General features: G+C 36.7%; 1 protein-coding gene across 1 annotated transcript in view; it reads left to right on the plus strand.

The window, feature by feature from the left end:
* The first annotated feature begins 63 nt into the window (after window positions 1–63).
* LOC121418864 (cation channel sperm-associated protein 1-like) overlaps window positions 64–16,177 on the plus strand; it is a 29,709-nt gene continuing 13,595 nt past the window's right edge. The window contains exons 1-5 of the mRNA XM_041613048.1: window positions 64–268; window positions 7,093–7,380; window positions 8,129–8,370; window positions 9,075–9,188; window positions 9,335–9,473. Coding sequence (XP_041468982.1) covers window positions 7,139–7,380; window positions 8,129–8,370; window positions 9,075–9,188; window positions 9,335–9,473 — 737 coding nt within the window. The 5' untranslated portion in view covers window positions 64–268; window positions 7,093–7,138. The remainder of the gene's footprint in view (window positions 269–7,092; window positions 7,381–8,128; window positions 8,371–9,074; window positions 9,189–9,334; window positions 9,474–16,177) is intronic.

The raw sequence follows: 16,177 nt of genomic DNA on the forward strand, positions 1-16,177 counted from the left end.
TTCATCCCATGATCCCATGTAGACAGGGATGACCTTTCTAACCAGAGCGCGCGCTCGCGCGAGATTCGATTTGTTTTGATCAAACAGCTGATCTGACTCGACTTGAAAATAACAGCCGGTGTTTAATTCAACAACAAAAAGTCAAAAGATCATCATTCTAAATTGCACTTGCTTCATTTCAGAGGACAGAAATAAATCAAGACTCAGTGGGTTGCTCCAAACACCGGCTTCGTCATCATTGACTGCCATAACTGCAACTGCGAGTTTGGTAAGAAACAACTAAAGAAAGCTGATTATTGGGACCCAGACCAGTCTGTCACTCTCACTCAGCTCAGCTCAGCTCAGTCAGTCTCACATTCCGAAATCGTCTCGACTCTTGAGTCTTGTCTTGAGGCCGAGAGTAGTTTAGAGAGACTCAAGTCTGCACATCAAACAATATGAGTTGAGATTTAACATGCATTTCTTTTTATTTCACAAAATCTTTCAGTGTTCCTACCGTATATTATGAGTAACACTCCCGGGGGGGGGGGGGGGGGGGGCACTTACATTGACGAGTGGATACCATGCGCGACCCAAAAAACACGTAAAAAGGATGTCTTTTTCACGATAGGACACGTTACGTATGTAACGTTATAAGGGTGTCAAAAACACAAAAATAATGAAAAAAAGGTATCTATTTCGCTAGGAAAATTACGTGTTTAGGGTCGAATTTGCGGGGATGATAAAAACAGAATTAAAATGTTATATAACGGATGTCCTTTTTGCCCCAACACTTCGTGTTTAGAGTCCGATTTGCGTGAGGTGTAGAAGGCAGGGTCGTACTAAACCAAATAAGGTAAAGCTGATGACCGAAGGACCCGTAACAAAACATTCCTGTACTTGTTTAGGGGTTCATTTCAGGGAATATTTGCCAAGAGTTTTGTTTCCAATACTTGTTAAGGGTAGGGTTTCACACACCAATACTTATTAAGGGGTGCATTTTCAGAATATGGAAATTACGTGTTTAGGGTGCTTTTCGAGACCCCATGGTCGCGCATGGTATCCACTCGTGAATGGAAGTGGCCCCCCCGGGGGTAACACTAACAGTTAATAAAGGGATAGTCTGTGCTGAAAAAATTTAGCCTATATCTAAATGCTGAAAATTTCATCAAAATTGGATAACAAGTAACAAAGTAATTGAATTTTAAAGTTGATCAATATTCTGTGAAAACAGATCTATATCATGCATTGTCATGCATATTCATTAGGTGGGCTGATGATGTCACATCCCCACTTTTTCTTATGTTATTAAAATGGAATCATAATTGTTTCATATTTTAATAAATGTGTACAATGATGTGTCTCCATTATGATGAAATAAGTTTCAGCAATACATAAGTAATGCATTAATCAGTTGTCAATCCAATTGTTTTAGTTCTTGGTAGAATAATGTTGAATAAACTAAATACAAAAGAACAAGTGGGGATATGACATCATAGCCCACCTAATGAATAGTCATAAAGACATGACTAGAAATGTTTCACCAGAATAATGTAAATTTTTAAAATTCAATAACTTTGTTATTTGTTATCCGATTTTGATCAAATTTTCAGCATTTTGCTTTGTGTATTTTACTCTATTTGAGATAAATATCTCCAGCCTGGACCATCTTTTTAAGTGTACTAAATATCTCATATAAATTTGAAAGAAATAGGTCTAGGCCTAAAGTTTTACTTAAAGATTTTCTTGGAAAAAACATTGGGCATTCATTTTCAGATAAACAAAATATGGTACCCCATGACTGCGCACCCATTCACTTTGCATATGATTTGGGGATTGTGATGAAAATTTAAGGCTGCATTTTGAGGCCGTTACATGAAATGCCCCAAATTCATTATTCATCCACAATTTTGAGTCAGATATTTGAATGAATAGGCCAATCTGTCTAGATCTATGTATTGCATGTGTAAAGTCGGTGTTCGTTGCGCTTACTAATTTGCGCAGATATGCGTGTGCGCATAGAAGGGGGACTGCGCAGACTTGGGGGAATTGCCATACTTACTTACACTAGGCTGAGCACCAACACCAGCACTATATTGTTTAAAAAAAAAACATGTAGATCTAGATCTAATATAAAGGTTAACTAAATTGGGTTGCATGTTTTTTACATATGGGCCTATGTATGAGCATGGAGGCCAGGGGTGGTCATGGTATTGATGGTGGTATTCTGGAAAACTGATAAATTTTGTCATTTCTCTCCGAGATGCATGATTGTCATGAATCATTCTTCTCAGTTGTCTTTTCTCTGTCAATAACTCAGTACATGTAAGTTTCCGCCCATCTTTTCACAGAAAAACAAATCAAAATCACTGTTAGCTCCAAGAGGGATATGTTCTAACCAGTAGGAAACATGGAGCATATCCTTAAATGCAGTAGCTGACACTTCAAGAACTACATGTATAAACAGAAAGCTGGAAAAGATTTCTGGAGAAGAGAGATAAAAAGAGGAATTGGATCTAGTATGTATTACTTGAGGCATGAAAAAATATTTTTGAAAGTGTCATGGATGATAAGTGAAACTAAATGCAACAATCTAATCCAAACAATATCAATGTGTGTTTGACATACAGTCAGGAATGTGTAGTATCAGGATATAATGTTAATAAAAGAAATGACAAAATTTATGACTGCTAGACCCTGTCAAGTTTTATAATTTGCTTGGAATGGGATTATGCATGTATGAATTTGTTTATTATTTTGTGCATGCTATAGAGAAGAGACAAAATTTATGACAATTTTGATTGGACAAAAGTTGTGACATCCATCATAATACTGTAATACATTGTACCAATTTTGTCATATCTCTGAAAAAAGATGAAATTTTAAGAAAAGACAATGTTCAGAATATCCCCCAGGTTATCAATTTTAAAAAATTAGGAAAATTGGGTGCTCTCTATATGGCAAGGTACCATACGTGTATAACTGGAGTCATGCATCGAAGACATTCTGTACACTTGTAATATTCATTTAATTGAATTCTGATTTTCTGAGTCAAACTGCTGATTGAATTGATATTGAATTACAGGCATTTTGTAAAAAGTGAATGGGTGTGCAGACATGAGGCAATGTTTAGGCCTATTTAAATCTGAAAATGACTGGCCACAGTTTTTTGCAAGAAAACCGTATAATTTGTTACAATTTATTTGTGATATGAATTTAGCACAAGTAAGTACTCTTGAAAATATATGGAACAATGGCAAATGCAAATTTTGTGGAGTTTTAAAGAAATCCATGTGTAATCTTTTGTTCAATTTTTTGGTACACAGACATGGGGGCCCTCCTTCATACAATTACATGAATTGCTGTTGAAAAGTGACAGTGTTGGTGCCCCGCATGGCATGGGGGGGGGGGGGTTAAATGTGACCTAGAGTCATGCTTTAATCTGGATGCGCAGATAATTTTAATGCGCAATCTTGTTGATTATTACGGAGTAAAGCCCCCTCATAGTATGATTTGACCACTGCATTGATGTGTTTTATACTGCATACAACTGGAAATTCAAGTGCGACCCTGAGTCACTTTTAATCTTTGTGAAACACCCCCCTAATCTGGCTAACTTTTGTTCAGCCTTTAGTGCATAGAAAGGGTATACTCTATCATGAAAATTTATTTATTAAATTTTAATTTTTTTTTTAGCAGGGTAGCCCCTTTCAGTAAAATAAAATAGTTTAGATGTCATTCATGGTAGGGAAAATATGCCAAACTTATTGTTTAGAATTTAACCTAAAACCTCAGCCTCTGTAGTCTGTACCATTGGTTGTTTTGCTGATATACATTGGCTACACATGTACCCTTCATAATTATGTAATTCACTATTACACTATAAAAGCACAGAACAATAATAGATTTAGTTCAATGAATCTATTGTTCTCTGCTTTTATAGTGTAATGGTCAGTTAAAGATATACCTAGAGGAAAAGCTTCAGTCTCTGTATGATCTGTTGTTCCGCTGAAATACATTGGCGTCAAATGATGGGAATTTTTAAATAAATCACCAGAAAAGACAGTTATTCCCGTCTTGTTTAGGGTAGACTGAGAGTGAAACACGATTAAATGTTAAGGGCCTTTAAAAAAATAATTTATGTGGATGACTGTGGTGTTCACTTTGTAAAAAAAATTGCCTTATATAACTTGAATAATTTCAAGGACAGGGGTATGGAAGAGAAGGTAATTTCATAAAACTTTGAAGCTTTATTTCATAAAAAGTTTAAAGTAGACACGGACATCAACAATTTCATAATTTTGATTGAAAAGTAAAGAAAAGCAATATTACAAAGAAAACCCTGAAGCAAAGGCAGAGCAAAAGATGTTGATTTTATCTGCCTAATTGGCTTTTCAAGAACAAAGTTTTAAGTGATATGAATTTGGCACAAATAAGTACTCTTGAAAATATATGGAACAATGTCAAATGCAAATTTTGTGGAGTATTAAAGAATTCCATGTGTAATCTTTTGTTCAATTTTTTGATGCACAGACATGGGGACCCTCCTTCATACATTACATGAATTGCTGTTGAAAAGCGACAGTGTTTGTGCCCTGCATGGCATGGGGGGGGGGGTTAAGTGTGACCTAGAGTCATGCTTTAATCTGTATGCGCAATCTTGTTGATTATTATACAGTAAAGTGCCCTCATAGTATGACTTGACCACTGCATTGATGTGTTTTATACTGCATACAACTGGAAATTTAATTGCGACCCTGAGTCACTTTTAATCTTTGTGAAACACCCCCCTGATCTGGCTAACTTTTGATCAGCCTTTAGTGCATAGAAAGGGTATACTCTATCATGAAAATTTATTTATTAAATTTAAATTTTATTTTTTTAGCAGGGTAGCCCCTTTCAGTAAAATAAAATAGTTTAGATGTCATTCATGGTAGGGAAAATATGCCAAACTTATTGTTTAGAATAAAACCTAAAGGCTCAGCCTCTGAAGTCTGTACCATTGGTTGTTTTGCTGATATACATTGGCTATATACATTGGCTACACATGTACCCTTCATAATTATGTAATTCACTATTACACTATAAAAGCACAGAACAATAATAGATTTAGTTCAATGAATCTATTGTTCTCTGCTTTTATAGTGTAATGGTCAGTTAAAGATATACCTAGAGGAAAAGCTTCAGTCTCTGTATGATCTGTTGTTCCGCTGAAATACATTGGCGTCAAATGATGGGAATTTTTAAATAAATCACCAGAAAAGACAGTTATTCCCGTCTTGTTTAGGGTAGACTGAGAGTGAAACACGATTAAATGTTAAGGGCCTTTAAAAAAATAATTTATGTGGATGACTGTGGTGTTCACTTTGTAAAAAAAATTGCCTTATATAACTTGAATAATTTCAAGGACAGGGGTATGGAAGAGAAGGTAATTTCATAAAACTTTGAAGCTTTATTTCATAAAAAGTTTAAAGTAGACACGGACATCAACAATTTCATAATTTTGATTGAAAAGTAAAGAAAAGCAATATTACAAAGAAAACCCTGAAGCAAAGGCAGAGCAAAAGATGTTGATTTTATCTGCCTAATTGGCTTTTCAAGAACAAAGTTTTCAATCACAACCAAATTTCTGAAAATTTATAATTTGTAACTTAACCGATCAATTTAATCGATAGCAAATTAATTTTTACTTCTTATTAAAAAAGCAGACCAGCAATCTTGTAAAAAAATGCACTTAATTCATTTTCATCATTTTTGAGACCCCCATGTTGACTTACAATTAATTGCAATTTTCTTGCAATGCCCCATATATCTGTCTGCAGACATTGGACCTCTATGTACTTGTTTTAGCTCACTGTGTAACTTACTACTACAACTAACAGTTCAATAGCACCTTGTCCAGAGGATACTAGGTGCTGCTTATGGCATAAAGTGAGTTAAGAATTATGTAGGTGCGTACATGTATGTGCATTGACTTTATTTTCGAGAATGTTGTGGATACTGTATAGTGGATAACTGTATAGAAGTTTAATAGAGAATTTAATATTTGAACATTCTGAAAAACCAAAATAGACTATGTATATTGAAACCTTCTTTCCTGTCTTATGTTTGTAAAAAGACAAAAAAAATCCCCTTCAAACACTAGCGTACCTACGGGAGGGGCAGTCTGCCCCCCCCCCTGACGAGTCATAACCCATGCAGGGGACGTATCCCTGCCCCCCCACCCCCCCCCCCCCCCCCCCCCGACAAGCTTGAAGACCTATATTTGTGGTTTAAGACCTTTCTGTAAAAAGAAAAAATATCACCTTAAAATTCACTAGTTTACTATCTAAAGTAGATCTAGACTTAGTAAGCAAAATTGTTCAACAATATAGACTCATAAGTCTTCTCACTTAAAAACAAAAGGTTATTGGTATTTTTTCCCTGTCTTATGTTTGTAAGAAGCCCCAAAAAATCCCTTCAAATTTACCAATTTACTATCTAAAGTAGATCTAGACTTAGTAAGCAAAATTGTTCAACAATATAGACTGATAAGTCTTCTCACTTAAAAACAAAAGGTAATTGGTATTTTTCCCTGTCTTATGTTTGTAAAAAAGACAACAAAAAATCCCTTCAATTTTACCAATTTACTATCTAAAGTAGATCTAGACTTTAAATAGTAAGAAAAACTGCTCAATAATATAGACTGATAAGTCTTCTCACTTAAAAACAAAAGGTACTACTAATTGGTAATTCTTTCTTGTCTTCTGTTTGTAAAAAGAAAAAAAATCACCTTCAAATTCACTAATATACTATCTAAAGTAGATGTAGACTTAAAGCAAAACTGTTCGACAATATAGATTGATAATTTTTGCCCACTTAAAAACAAAAAGTAATTGGCTTATAATCTACATTGGGGACATTCAAGATGTTTTCCTAGATAATACATGTAGGTGCTTAGTTTACTCAGCATGTTGGATGCCTGACATGGTGACTGCTTGGAATACTCAATCTTCCAGGGAGTGGAAATAGTGTGTAGGTTTCCGTGCAGGCAGGCATTATTGAATTAGATGACAGCGGTAATGGTTCTACTTTAATATTGATTATGATTATGATTTTTTTTTAAAGCTATAGATCTCAAGTCAGAGGATAAGTCATTGATGCAAACACAACTCTAACCATGGTGTCAGAAGATGATCAAGCAGATGATAACTCTGCCACCTATTTGATGTCCCTCTCTTACCATCGCAATGTGATGCGGAATCACCGTAAGAAGGCTGCTGCTGCTGCTCAACCGGTATCAAGATTAGCTGCAAGGAGGCATATGGTTGCACCCCAGAGTGTAGTCCTGCCAGCCCATCTTCAACATCTTCAGGAAAAGGGTCCCTCAGATAACAAGTTAGATGGGGCGACACTCATGAGGTGAGCTGACGTGAATGCACACTCGCTTTTAACTTTGTCTTTGAGCCTTTTTTTTTTTTTTTAGAAATGGTGATTTTGTCATCAGATTGTATGGTTTTACTCATAAAGGTGAACATATTTACATATCCCGCCCCTTGGTACTTAGCCCTTCAGTTATCGTAACTAGTCACATATTCCCTAATACTTTTATTCATCTTCTTTTTATTGTTCTGGTAATTACAACAAAAATAAATTTTTTTTTTCAATCTAAGGCACATGAAACTCAGTTGTCTTCAAATCATGTCATTCAGATGCATCCAACTTTTTTGTGAAATGGAAATTTCATAACTTTGCTATTCTTTGTTTCCATGGAATACTAAAAATGGTTAAGGTCAAGATTCAACTTTCATTCTGTCACTTTCTTTTGTCTCATATCAGCATCCAGGCTTTTTATCTAGAGATGTCACAGACTAGAAACAAAATATATTTAAGTTTACACTGTATAGACAATATTAGGGTATTATAATGTTTCATATTTACTTTTAGAGTTGACTCATAATTGATAACAAACTGAACAGCCCAGTATTAAGTGTGTGCTCATTCAATGACAGAATAGAGTCATCAAGTTTTGTAGTTTCAGAGAGAGTCCCTATCTCTGCAGACCAGGAGGGGTTCGTAGAGTATAATGCTCTGGCAAGTCTGATGCTAGTAGTAGTATCAATTAAATGGGGCCCTGATATGAATATTCATTAATTTGTGTGTTTCACAGACTAGATTCAATGCGAAGTGCACATGCCTATGAAGCTCATGGCATCAACAAACAGGAGAATGATGAAAAGGTGGAACTTCAGGCCAGAAGAGACAAGATCCTCCGAGATGCGGGATTCTTACGACGTCAGCTCTACGATTTGACAGAGTCTCCTCTCTTTACCGGTTTCATCCTCTGCGTTATCTTGTTCAATACATTCATACTGTGTGCTCTCACATTCAGTGTAGTTGAAGTTAGAGCAGGTGGGTGTATCATTAATCGCACACAAGGCATTCTTGGTTTCTACCTGATATAAAAATAGTCAAATTACCATATGATTTCTGCTAAAAATTGATTGAATCTGAAATTTTTCAGTTAAATTTTTCATTTTCTGTACATTGAAAATAATCTGTTTTTCACTATTCATTCATGACAATGAGATTTATTTAAAGATTTAAGGAATAGCAAATAAGTATAATTCTGAGCTATAAGATAAAATAGGGTAAAATTTAGATGGATTTTGACTGGGTAATAGAGGTATAAAGTCGATGTTGTGATCTGGTGGGGTCTAAAACTGCACAAATATTTTTATTACATATCTCTTGAGGCCTTTCAAATGGGTGAACTTCAAAGCTCGATTGCAAAAACCCATTTAAATTTGTGCATATTTGGAATATTTAGGTGCTAAAGTAACTCTGTGCAAAAAATGACATGGATTTCATTTTAACTGTTGAATGTCCTGAAATGAGGGAGAATGAATTACTGAATGAATGAAATGTAAGGCAAAGACAAATTAACTTGTACTCGTCAGATATTTTAGAACAAGTTGCATGCATGGATGCATATTTTATCATTGGGGTACATGATGACTGCACCTGCATGAAGCCACAATAAAAATAGGAATGAAAGTACTTGCAAAACAGTTAAATATGTTTGTTCTATCATTACCTTTTTTTTGTCTTGACAGGTTGGCATTTCAAGTTTATTGACTACATTCTTCTTGTCATCTACTTCATGGAGTCTGCTCTCAAGATCTATGTTTGGCATTTGGACTTCTTCAAAGAAATGTGGAATGTCATGGGTGAGAATCTTATATATTTTTTCAATTTCACTTTTTAACAACTTTTCATTTTGTACAACAATATAGGCCTACATTCCATTTTTTGTTTGAAAATTATGAATGTGAACTGGGTGGATTTATACGTTGATTTTGGTTGATTTTTCCAGACTTCCTGATTGTGGTATCCAATGTTGCTGACTTTGGGATCGAGATCTTCTACGGGGGTAATGTTCAGATCCTTGCCATCTTGAGTATCTTCCGAGCCATGCGAGCATTGAAAGCTCTAAGGGTTCTCAGAACAGTCAGGTCAGCACAATTTTATATAAAAAGCTTGTTCCATAATTAATAATTAAAGGGGTACTCCAGGCTTAAAATGATATGATTTTTGAACAGATAAAGTGAAATCAGACAAACAAAACACTGAAAAGTTCATCATTATCGGATAAGGAATAAGAAAATTATGACATTTTAAAGTTTACATTATTTTGGTGACACAGTTCTTTGCATGTCTACATGAATATGCTATAAGCAATCTAATGACATCATATCCCACTTGTTTTGTATTTTATTATATAAAATTTTATTTATTCAAATTTTGTCCATCAAGAATGAAAAAAGTCGCACTGACATTTATATTTTATGTGTTTTATAATCATTGCTTCATTTTATTTTGTTACAAGAGAGACATATCAAACAGACATGTATAAAGATAGATTTCTTGTAATGAAATAAGAAAAAGGAACATGGGGATATGACATCATCAGTCCACCAATTATATATTCATGACAGCCTACATTTTTACAATATATTGCCACACTTTGAAATTCAATAACTTTTTATTTGTCATCAGATATTGATGATTTTTTTTTTGCATTTTGCTTGGTGAATATCAATCTATTTATTTATATCATTTGCAACCCTGAGTACCCCTTTAGTGTTAAAAGTTGCTTTGGGTCAATATGCTAAGATTTCAGAAGTAGTTATAATAATTGTAAAATTGTAGGATTTGCGATAAGGAAATAAGAAATGTTTGTGTATATTGTCTGTAAGCAAGCTTTTGTATTAAAAGATCGGGGGGGGGGTGTTTCACAAAGATTTAAGTGTGATTTACAACCACACTTAAATTCCTAGTGTGTGCGGTATAAAAGGCATGACAACATTGGCCAGATCCCGATAAGAGGATGCGCACTACTGCGTATTAATCAATAAGATTGCACGATACATATCATATACGTATTGACTTTTAGATGCGATTCTAAGTCCTACTTAATTCTTTATGAAACACCCCCTGTGGCCTGTTGCATAAAACTTTTTACCTGAGGGAAAAACTCTGGTAAAAACTGAAAACTAAGGTTAGTCTGATTTCTGCCATTGACTTTAACACAGGGCAAAAACTCCGGTAAAAACAACCTGAATTTTCTCAGGTAAAAAGTTTTATGCAACGGGCCCCTGGTCTTTTAAAATGATTGTATGTCCCCTCTGATGGGGTTTTGTAGGGTGTAATAATTTAACATGACTAAACAGTGGATGAGAGCAATTAACACAGTATATTAAAGGAAGGCAATCCTTGTTGGTGGCAAACAATCTAAACCACTTTATGAGTTTCCTGTATAATACCATTCAAATGGGTCTTAGGATGTCTGTTGTTTGTAGGTAGCGGTTTGTCTGACTTCTACTCCTCATAATGAAGATTTCCTGTTTAAAGTACATTATGTTTTATGAATAAGAAAGGTTGCTGTCCATATTATCTTTTTTTGGCAATAGCACAAATAAATAATATAAATAATACAGGATTTGTATAGCGCACGTATCCGGCTTGCTAGGTGCTCAAGGCGCTCCTATATTACCTTGGCTAAGCTAGTCTACCAATTCTGGTGCGCACAGCTTTTTGAGGAATTTCTTCCTGCCGGTACACAACATGCCTACATGTATATAAGTCAATAATGTTTCTTTAAAGTGCAAATCCCATGTACATTTCTGTTTTCGTAACATCATTCAAATAAGTACCTAGATCAATGCAGCCACACAAACTCTTTTTTAAAGAGAGTATGCCTCTCTAGGGTTGAAATGTGTTGTTGTGATGAATTTAGCTGCTCATTCAATTATATCCCGATTGAGGAGTTTGCCTGTAGTAACAGGAAGAAAAATATATATATGAATTAAGCAAAACTTTTACTTGCCTAAGAAGTATTATTCAAATTATATTCAATTTATAGTACTGTAGCGGCCGCCGCTCTCGCTTATTTCTTCCATTCCGACCTCTACGTCAGGATGGTGTTCAGTCTGTGGTGGATCACCTGAGCTTTTCTCTATTTCCATTTTTGTCTATCTCAATATTTTCCGAGCATGCAGTTTCCAAGATAATTATAATAAAAGAGTGGAAGAAAATGCTAGAGCGGCTCGCTATAGTTTATTTGCAATTAAGGGTCGTTTCGTCAAAATATATGACTATGGGGGTACACAGCAAAGAAATTAAGACACAGGGGTTTGTGACTCAGATTTTAGTTTCAATGGCAAAAAGAAAAATGGTGCACTTTATTATTCAAATTACATAAATATATATATACATGTACTTTACTCGCCACTGTTACAGGTAAACAATGTCTAATATTTAGATAAGCTCTAAGATATTTTTGTTATCAGAGAAATAAGGGCTAATTATTAAACTTTTATTTTGGGCATCCAAGTATAAGAATTTTCCAGATCTATAACCGGCGTCTAGCTTAAGAGAAAAACTTCTATTTCCAGCTTCCCAGTCTAGTCTCGACATTCGTTTCCACGTCTGTTAATTCCGGCGTCGATATATACGAAGAGATTGATTCCTAGACTATTTACTTCAGGTCGCTCGCCCAAAATAATTATTAAGAAAATTTATATCATAGCAAGATCTATACTTTTATTAATCTGGACCTCTATTGGGGAATTCTCATATTCAAACATACGGGTCAATATAGGGACTTAATTCAATTCATATCGAGGTTTCCAGCGTCTATATGCCTTGGCTATAGGCTTGTTTCCTGCGTCTGTTTACCTTTCCAAGTTTTCCAAGTCTTCCCCGTGGCAAGCCTTCCGCAGTCAGATTTCCGTTGTTTGTGCCAGCCCCGGCGACTAAACGTATCTTATTTATATGGACAAATTGCGGACGTAGGTGAAAACGGTGCGCCGAGCGGTTTGGATAGCACACACACGTCTACGCGCAGCGTATAATGTACAGAGTACTCGAACTGTGCTTTATCGAAGCCAGTTTATTCACAATTTCTCGTTTATTACTTCAAAACATTAAATAAGTCGATACGTTTCCAAAAAGGATATATCTTTTTGCACTGAAATATATACAGAACCGTTCATATCAATACTCAAAAAGATATGAATTAGTCAAAAATCTATCAAAATCGACCAGCGCTGCGATCGGACGTACTGTGCATTCCAAACGCTCATCCGCACTTATGCAAATACGCCGGCTGTGCTCTTATGCAAATTATGTACGTTCATAAACACAGCCAGCGATGAATTATTCAATCTATATCTACACCAATTCGATCATAAAAACTGCAAATCAACTTATCTCCTAACATTTCTTCATTAAAAACTCAGGCCTCATTTACAAACTAGCTAATACATTAATCATTTTCTGATTTGGAATATGAAATCTCAAGTAATTTCTAATAATAACCGAAAGACATAATACTCACGGTTGAATGAGTTCTCGCGACAGCTATGAATAATGAGTAAACAATAGTCATGCGCAGGGCTGATTGTTTACGTCACGATCCTTGTTGCGGGATCGTTACACAGCCCTCCTCTCTACGAAATGCGTCCTCGCATTTTCAAAACCTACATGGATAACCAAGTCCTTTTTCCAAGTAAAATATTAAGCATTACATCAGCCAAATTTATTCATTAACAGGAATAGTCACAAAGATTCAAACAAAAGAAAAGTTGGTATTTGGAAGATTGTCAGCAATTGCTTCTTAACTCTTAATACTCTGATAGCTCACCTCTTCTCTCAATCTTTTGTACTAAAATAGGCATCACCATACAATCACCATCATCATCCGATCAATCAAACATTACTTTAAGTTTTCAGCACATATACTTATAGTTCAAGAAGCAGCATCTGACTCTGCCAAATAAAACCAATTTCACTCCACTCATTCTAGTGGTGAATTTTTCTGAATTAATTTTAGAACTTGGAAGAAATCATTGGTATCCAATTCCTAATATAAGTTTATTAATTACTCTACTCAGTGGCGTTACAAAAGTGAACATATTTGCAAATTCATTTTTCATACAGAAAAGGAAGAATAGAGTAAAGATGAAGAGATTGGGAAAGTAGTGGAAGTAGGAGAATGAGGAAGGACAGTAGGAATAGATGAAAGATGGAAGAGAAATATATGATAATATAAAATGCGAAAATACATATATATCATACAATCAATAAAAATAGTTAGGTGGGCGGCGACTTCGTCTTGGATAGCGACCAGATCCTTCCTCACTTCCAGTTGGTTCTTCGTCATTTCCCTCGTCTCGTTCTGTACTCTGGTCTGTGGTTTCCTCATCATTGGTCTGGTCGGTGACCTGGTTCCAGTTACATAGTTCGGTTCCTTCATACCCCTTTAGCCTGTCGAAGTGGACCACCTTTGCACGACATCTAGGACTTTTCTGGATGCGAAACGTGACCTCCGACATCTTCCTCATCACACGAAATGGACCTTCCCATTTGTTTGCGAGTTTAGGGCTCACTCCCTTCTTCCTTACATCGTTCCGTAGCCAAACATATTGCCCAACGTTGAAGGTCTCGCCAAACATAGTTGCATCATAGTTCCTTTTCTGTCTTCTCAAGTTGGTGTCCCCGTCCTTCATCACAGAAGAATACATTTCCTCCATTCTGTCTCGAAGATTGGCTGCGTAGTCAGTTTCAAGTTCATTTTCCTTGTGTTGATCAACATACAAGTCCATTGGGTGAGTAACCTCTCGCCCAAACATCATCATATTTGGCGTCTCTTGAGTGGTTTCGTGTACCGCACTTCTATAAGCGGCTGTCGCAAAGGGAACATATCTGTCCCAATCTTTCTGATGCTTGTCAGGATCTATCATCGTTCCGAGCATCCCTAGCAAGGTCCTATTGAATCTTTCCACCATCCCATCAGACTTCGGGTTATAAGCGGTGGTTCTCGTCTTCTTTATACCAAGAATTTGGCATACTTCCTTGAATAACTTAGACTCAAAATTGCGACCTTGATCTGAATGTATTTCCTTTGGCACCCCATAACGACAGATGAATTCCTCAACTAGCTTATTTGCCACAGTATGTGCTTGTTCATTGCGGATGGCGTATGCTTCCACAAACTTTGTGTAATAGTCTGCCACAACTAATATGTACTTGTTCTCATTTTCGGTAGTTGGTAAGGGTCCCATTATATCAAGTGCAATCCTTTCCAATGGACCACCAGATCGTCTCTGTTGTAGCGGCGCTCTTTTCTTTCTTCCATAGGACTTCCTTTTCCCACACATCAAACATTGTCGAATGAAAGACCTCACATCTGCCTTCATGCCCACCCAGTAATAGCGAATCTGGGCACTCCTCAAAGTTTTCATGGACCCTAAATGTCCACCTAATCTGCCACCGTGAATCTCTTCCAGTACTTCTTGTACTCTTTGCTTTGGCAACACAAGTCTCCGTCTAGAAGTTTTTCCATCTTCCGACTCCCAGTTCCGATAAAGTACCCCATCTACCATCTCAAGCTGTCCCCAGTGCCCAAGTAATACCTTCGCTCTGAAAGGCAAAGAAGACATCTCTTCCTTGGTAGGTTTCCTGACTTGTTCCAATGCTTCTATCACCGGCTTAATACCTGTATCTTCAAGCTGAGCCTTCCTCATCTCAGCTCTGTTATTACCTGTTACGTCGGTCATCTGAATAACACAAGTGCGTCTGCAGTTAGTGTCTGAATGCTCAATTCCGCAATCATTCTCTCTTCCACACTGTCTGCACGGACGCCTTGAAAGCGCATCAGCATTGCCATGACTTCTTCCAGCTCTATGAATTATTTCAGTGTCATAAGCGGCTATAACCTCTAGCCATCTGGCTAACTGTCCCTCTGGTTGCTTAAAGTTGGTTAGCCATCTTAATGCTCCGTGATCTGTCCTTACTTTGACATGTCTACCATACAGATATTGCTTGAAATGCTTCAAGTATGTAACAACCGCCAAAAGTTCTCTACGGGTGACACAATAATTGCGTTCCGCCTTGCTAAGAACTTTGCTCCCATAAGCGATCACTCTCTCCTTCCCGTCTTGTACTTGTGACAGCACCCCGCCTATTCCCTCCTTGCTTGCGTCAGTATCCAGTATGAACTCTCCTTCGGTACTTGGATATGCTAAGATTGGTGCTGAGATCAGTCTTTGCTTGAGTTCATCAAAAGCGGCCTGGCAGACAGAACTCCATATGAACTGTCCGGCACGACCCTTCTCTGTCAATTGATGAAGCGGTTTAGCAATGGTTGCAAAACCCTCAACAAATCGTCTATAATAGGATGCAAGTCCTAAGAAACTTCGAACTTCTTTCACATTCCGAGGTGTAGGCCATGATCGCACAGCATCAATCTTCTCGTCTTGTGTTGAAACACCTTCATCTGAGACTACATGTCCTAGGTAGTCGACTTTCCGTTTAAACAGATGGCATTTCTTTGGTTTTAACTTCAAGTTGGCTTGTCGTAGTCGGTGAAATACTTCTCGTAGTCGGCATAGTTCCTCTTCTACGGACTTTCCAAATATGATCAAGTCATCCAAATATACAAGTAACGTCTGCCAGTGGAGTCCCGTTAGAACTTTGTCCATTAACCTCTCGAATGTTGCTGGGGCATTACAAAGACCAAAAGGCATCACATTCCATGAGTAGAGTCCCCCGTCAGCCAGGAAAGCGGACTTTGCCTTTGCATCTTTATCTAAGGCTACTTGCCAATACCCACTTGCCAAGTCCAGGGTTGAGAACCACTTTGCTCCTGACAGAG

Source organism: Lytechinus variegatus, chromosome 7 (genome assembly GCF_018143015.1).
Source record: "Lytechinus variegatus isolate NC3 chromosome 7, Lvar_3.0, whole genome shotgun sequence".
Classification (NCBI taxonomy): Eukaryota; Metazoa; Echinodermata; class Echinoidea; order Temnopleuroida; family Toxopneustidae; genus Lytechinus; species Lytechinus variegatus.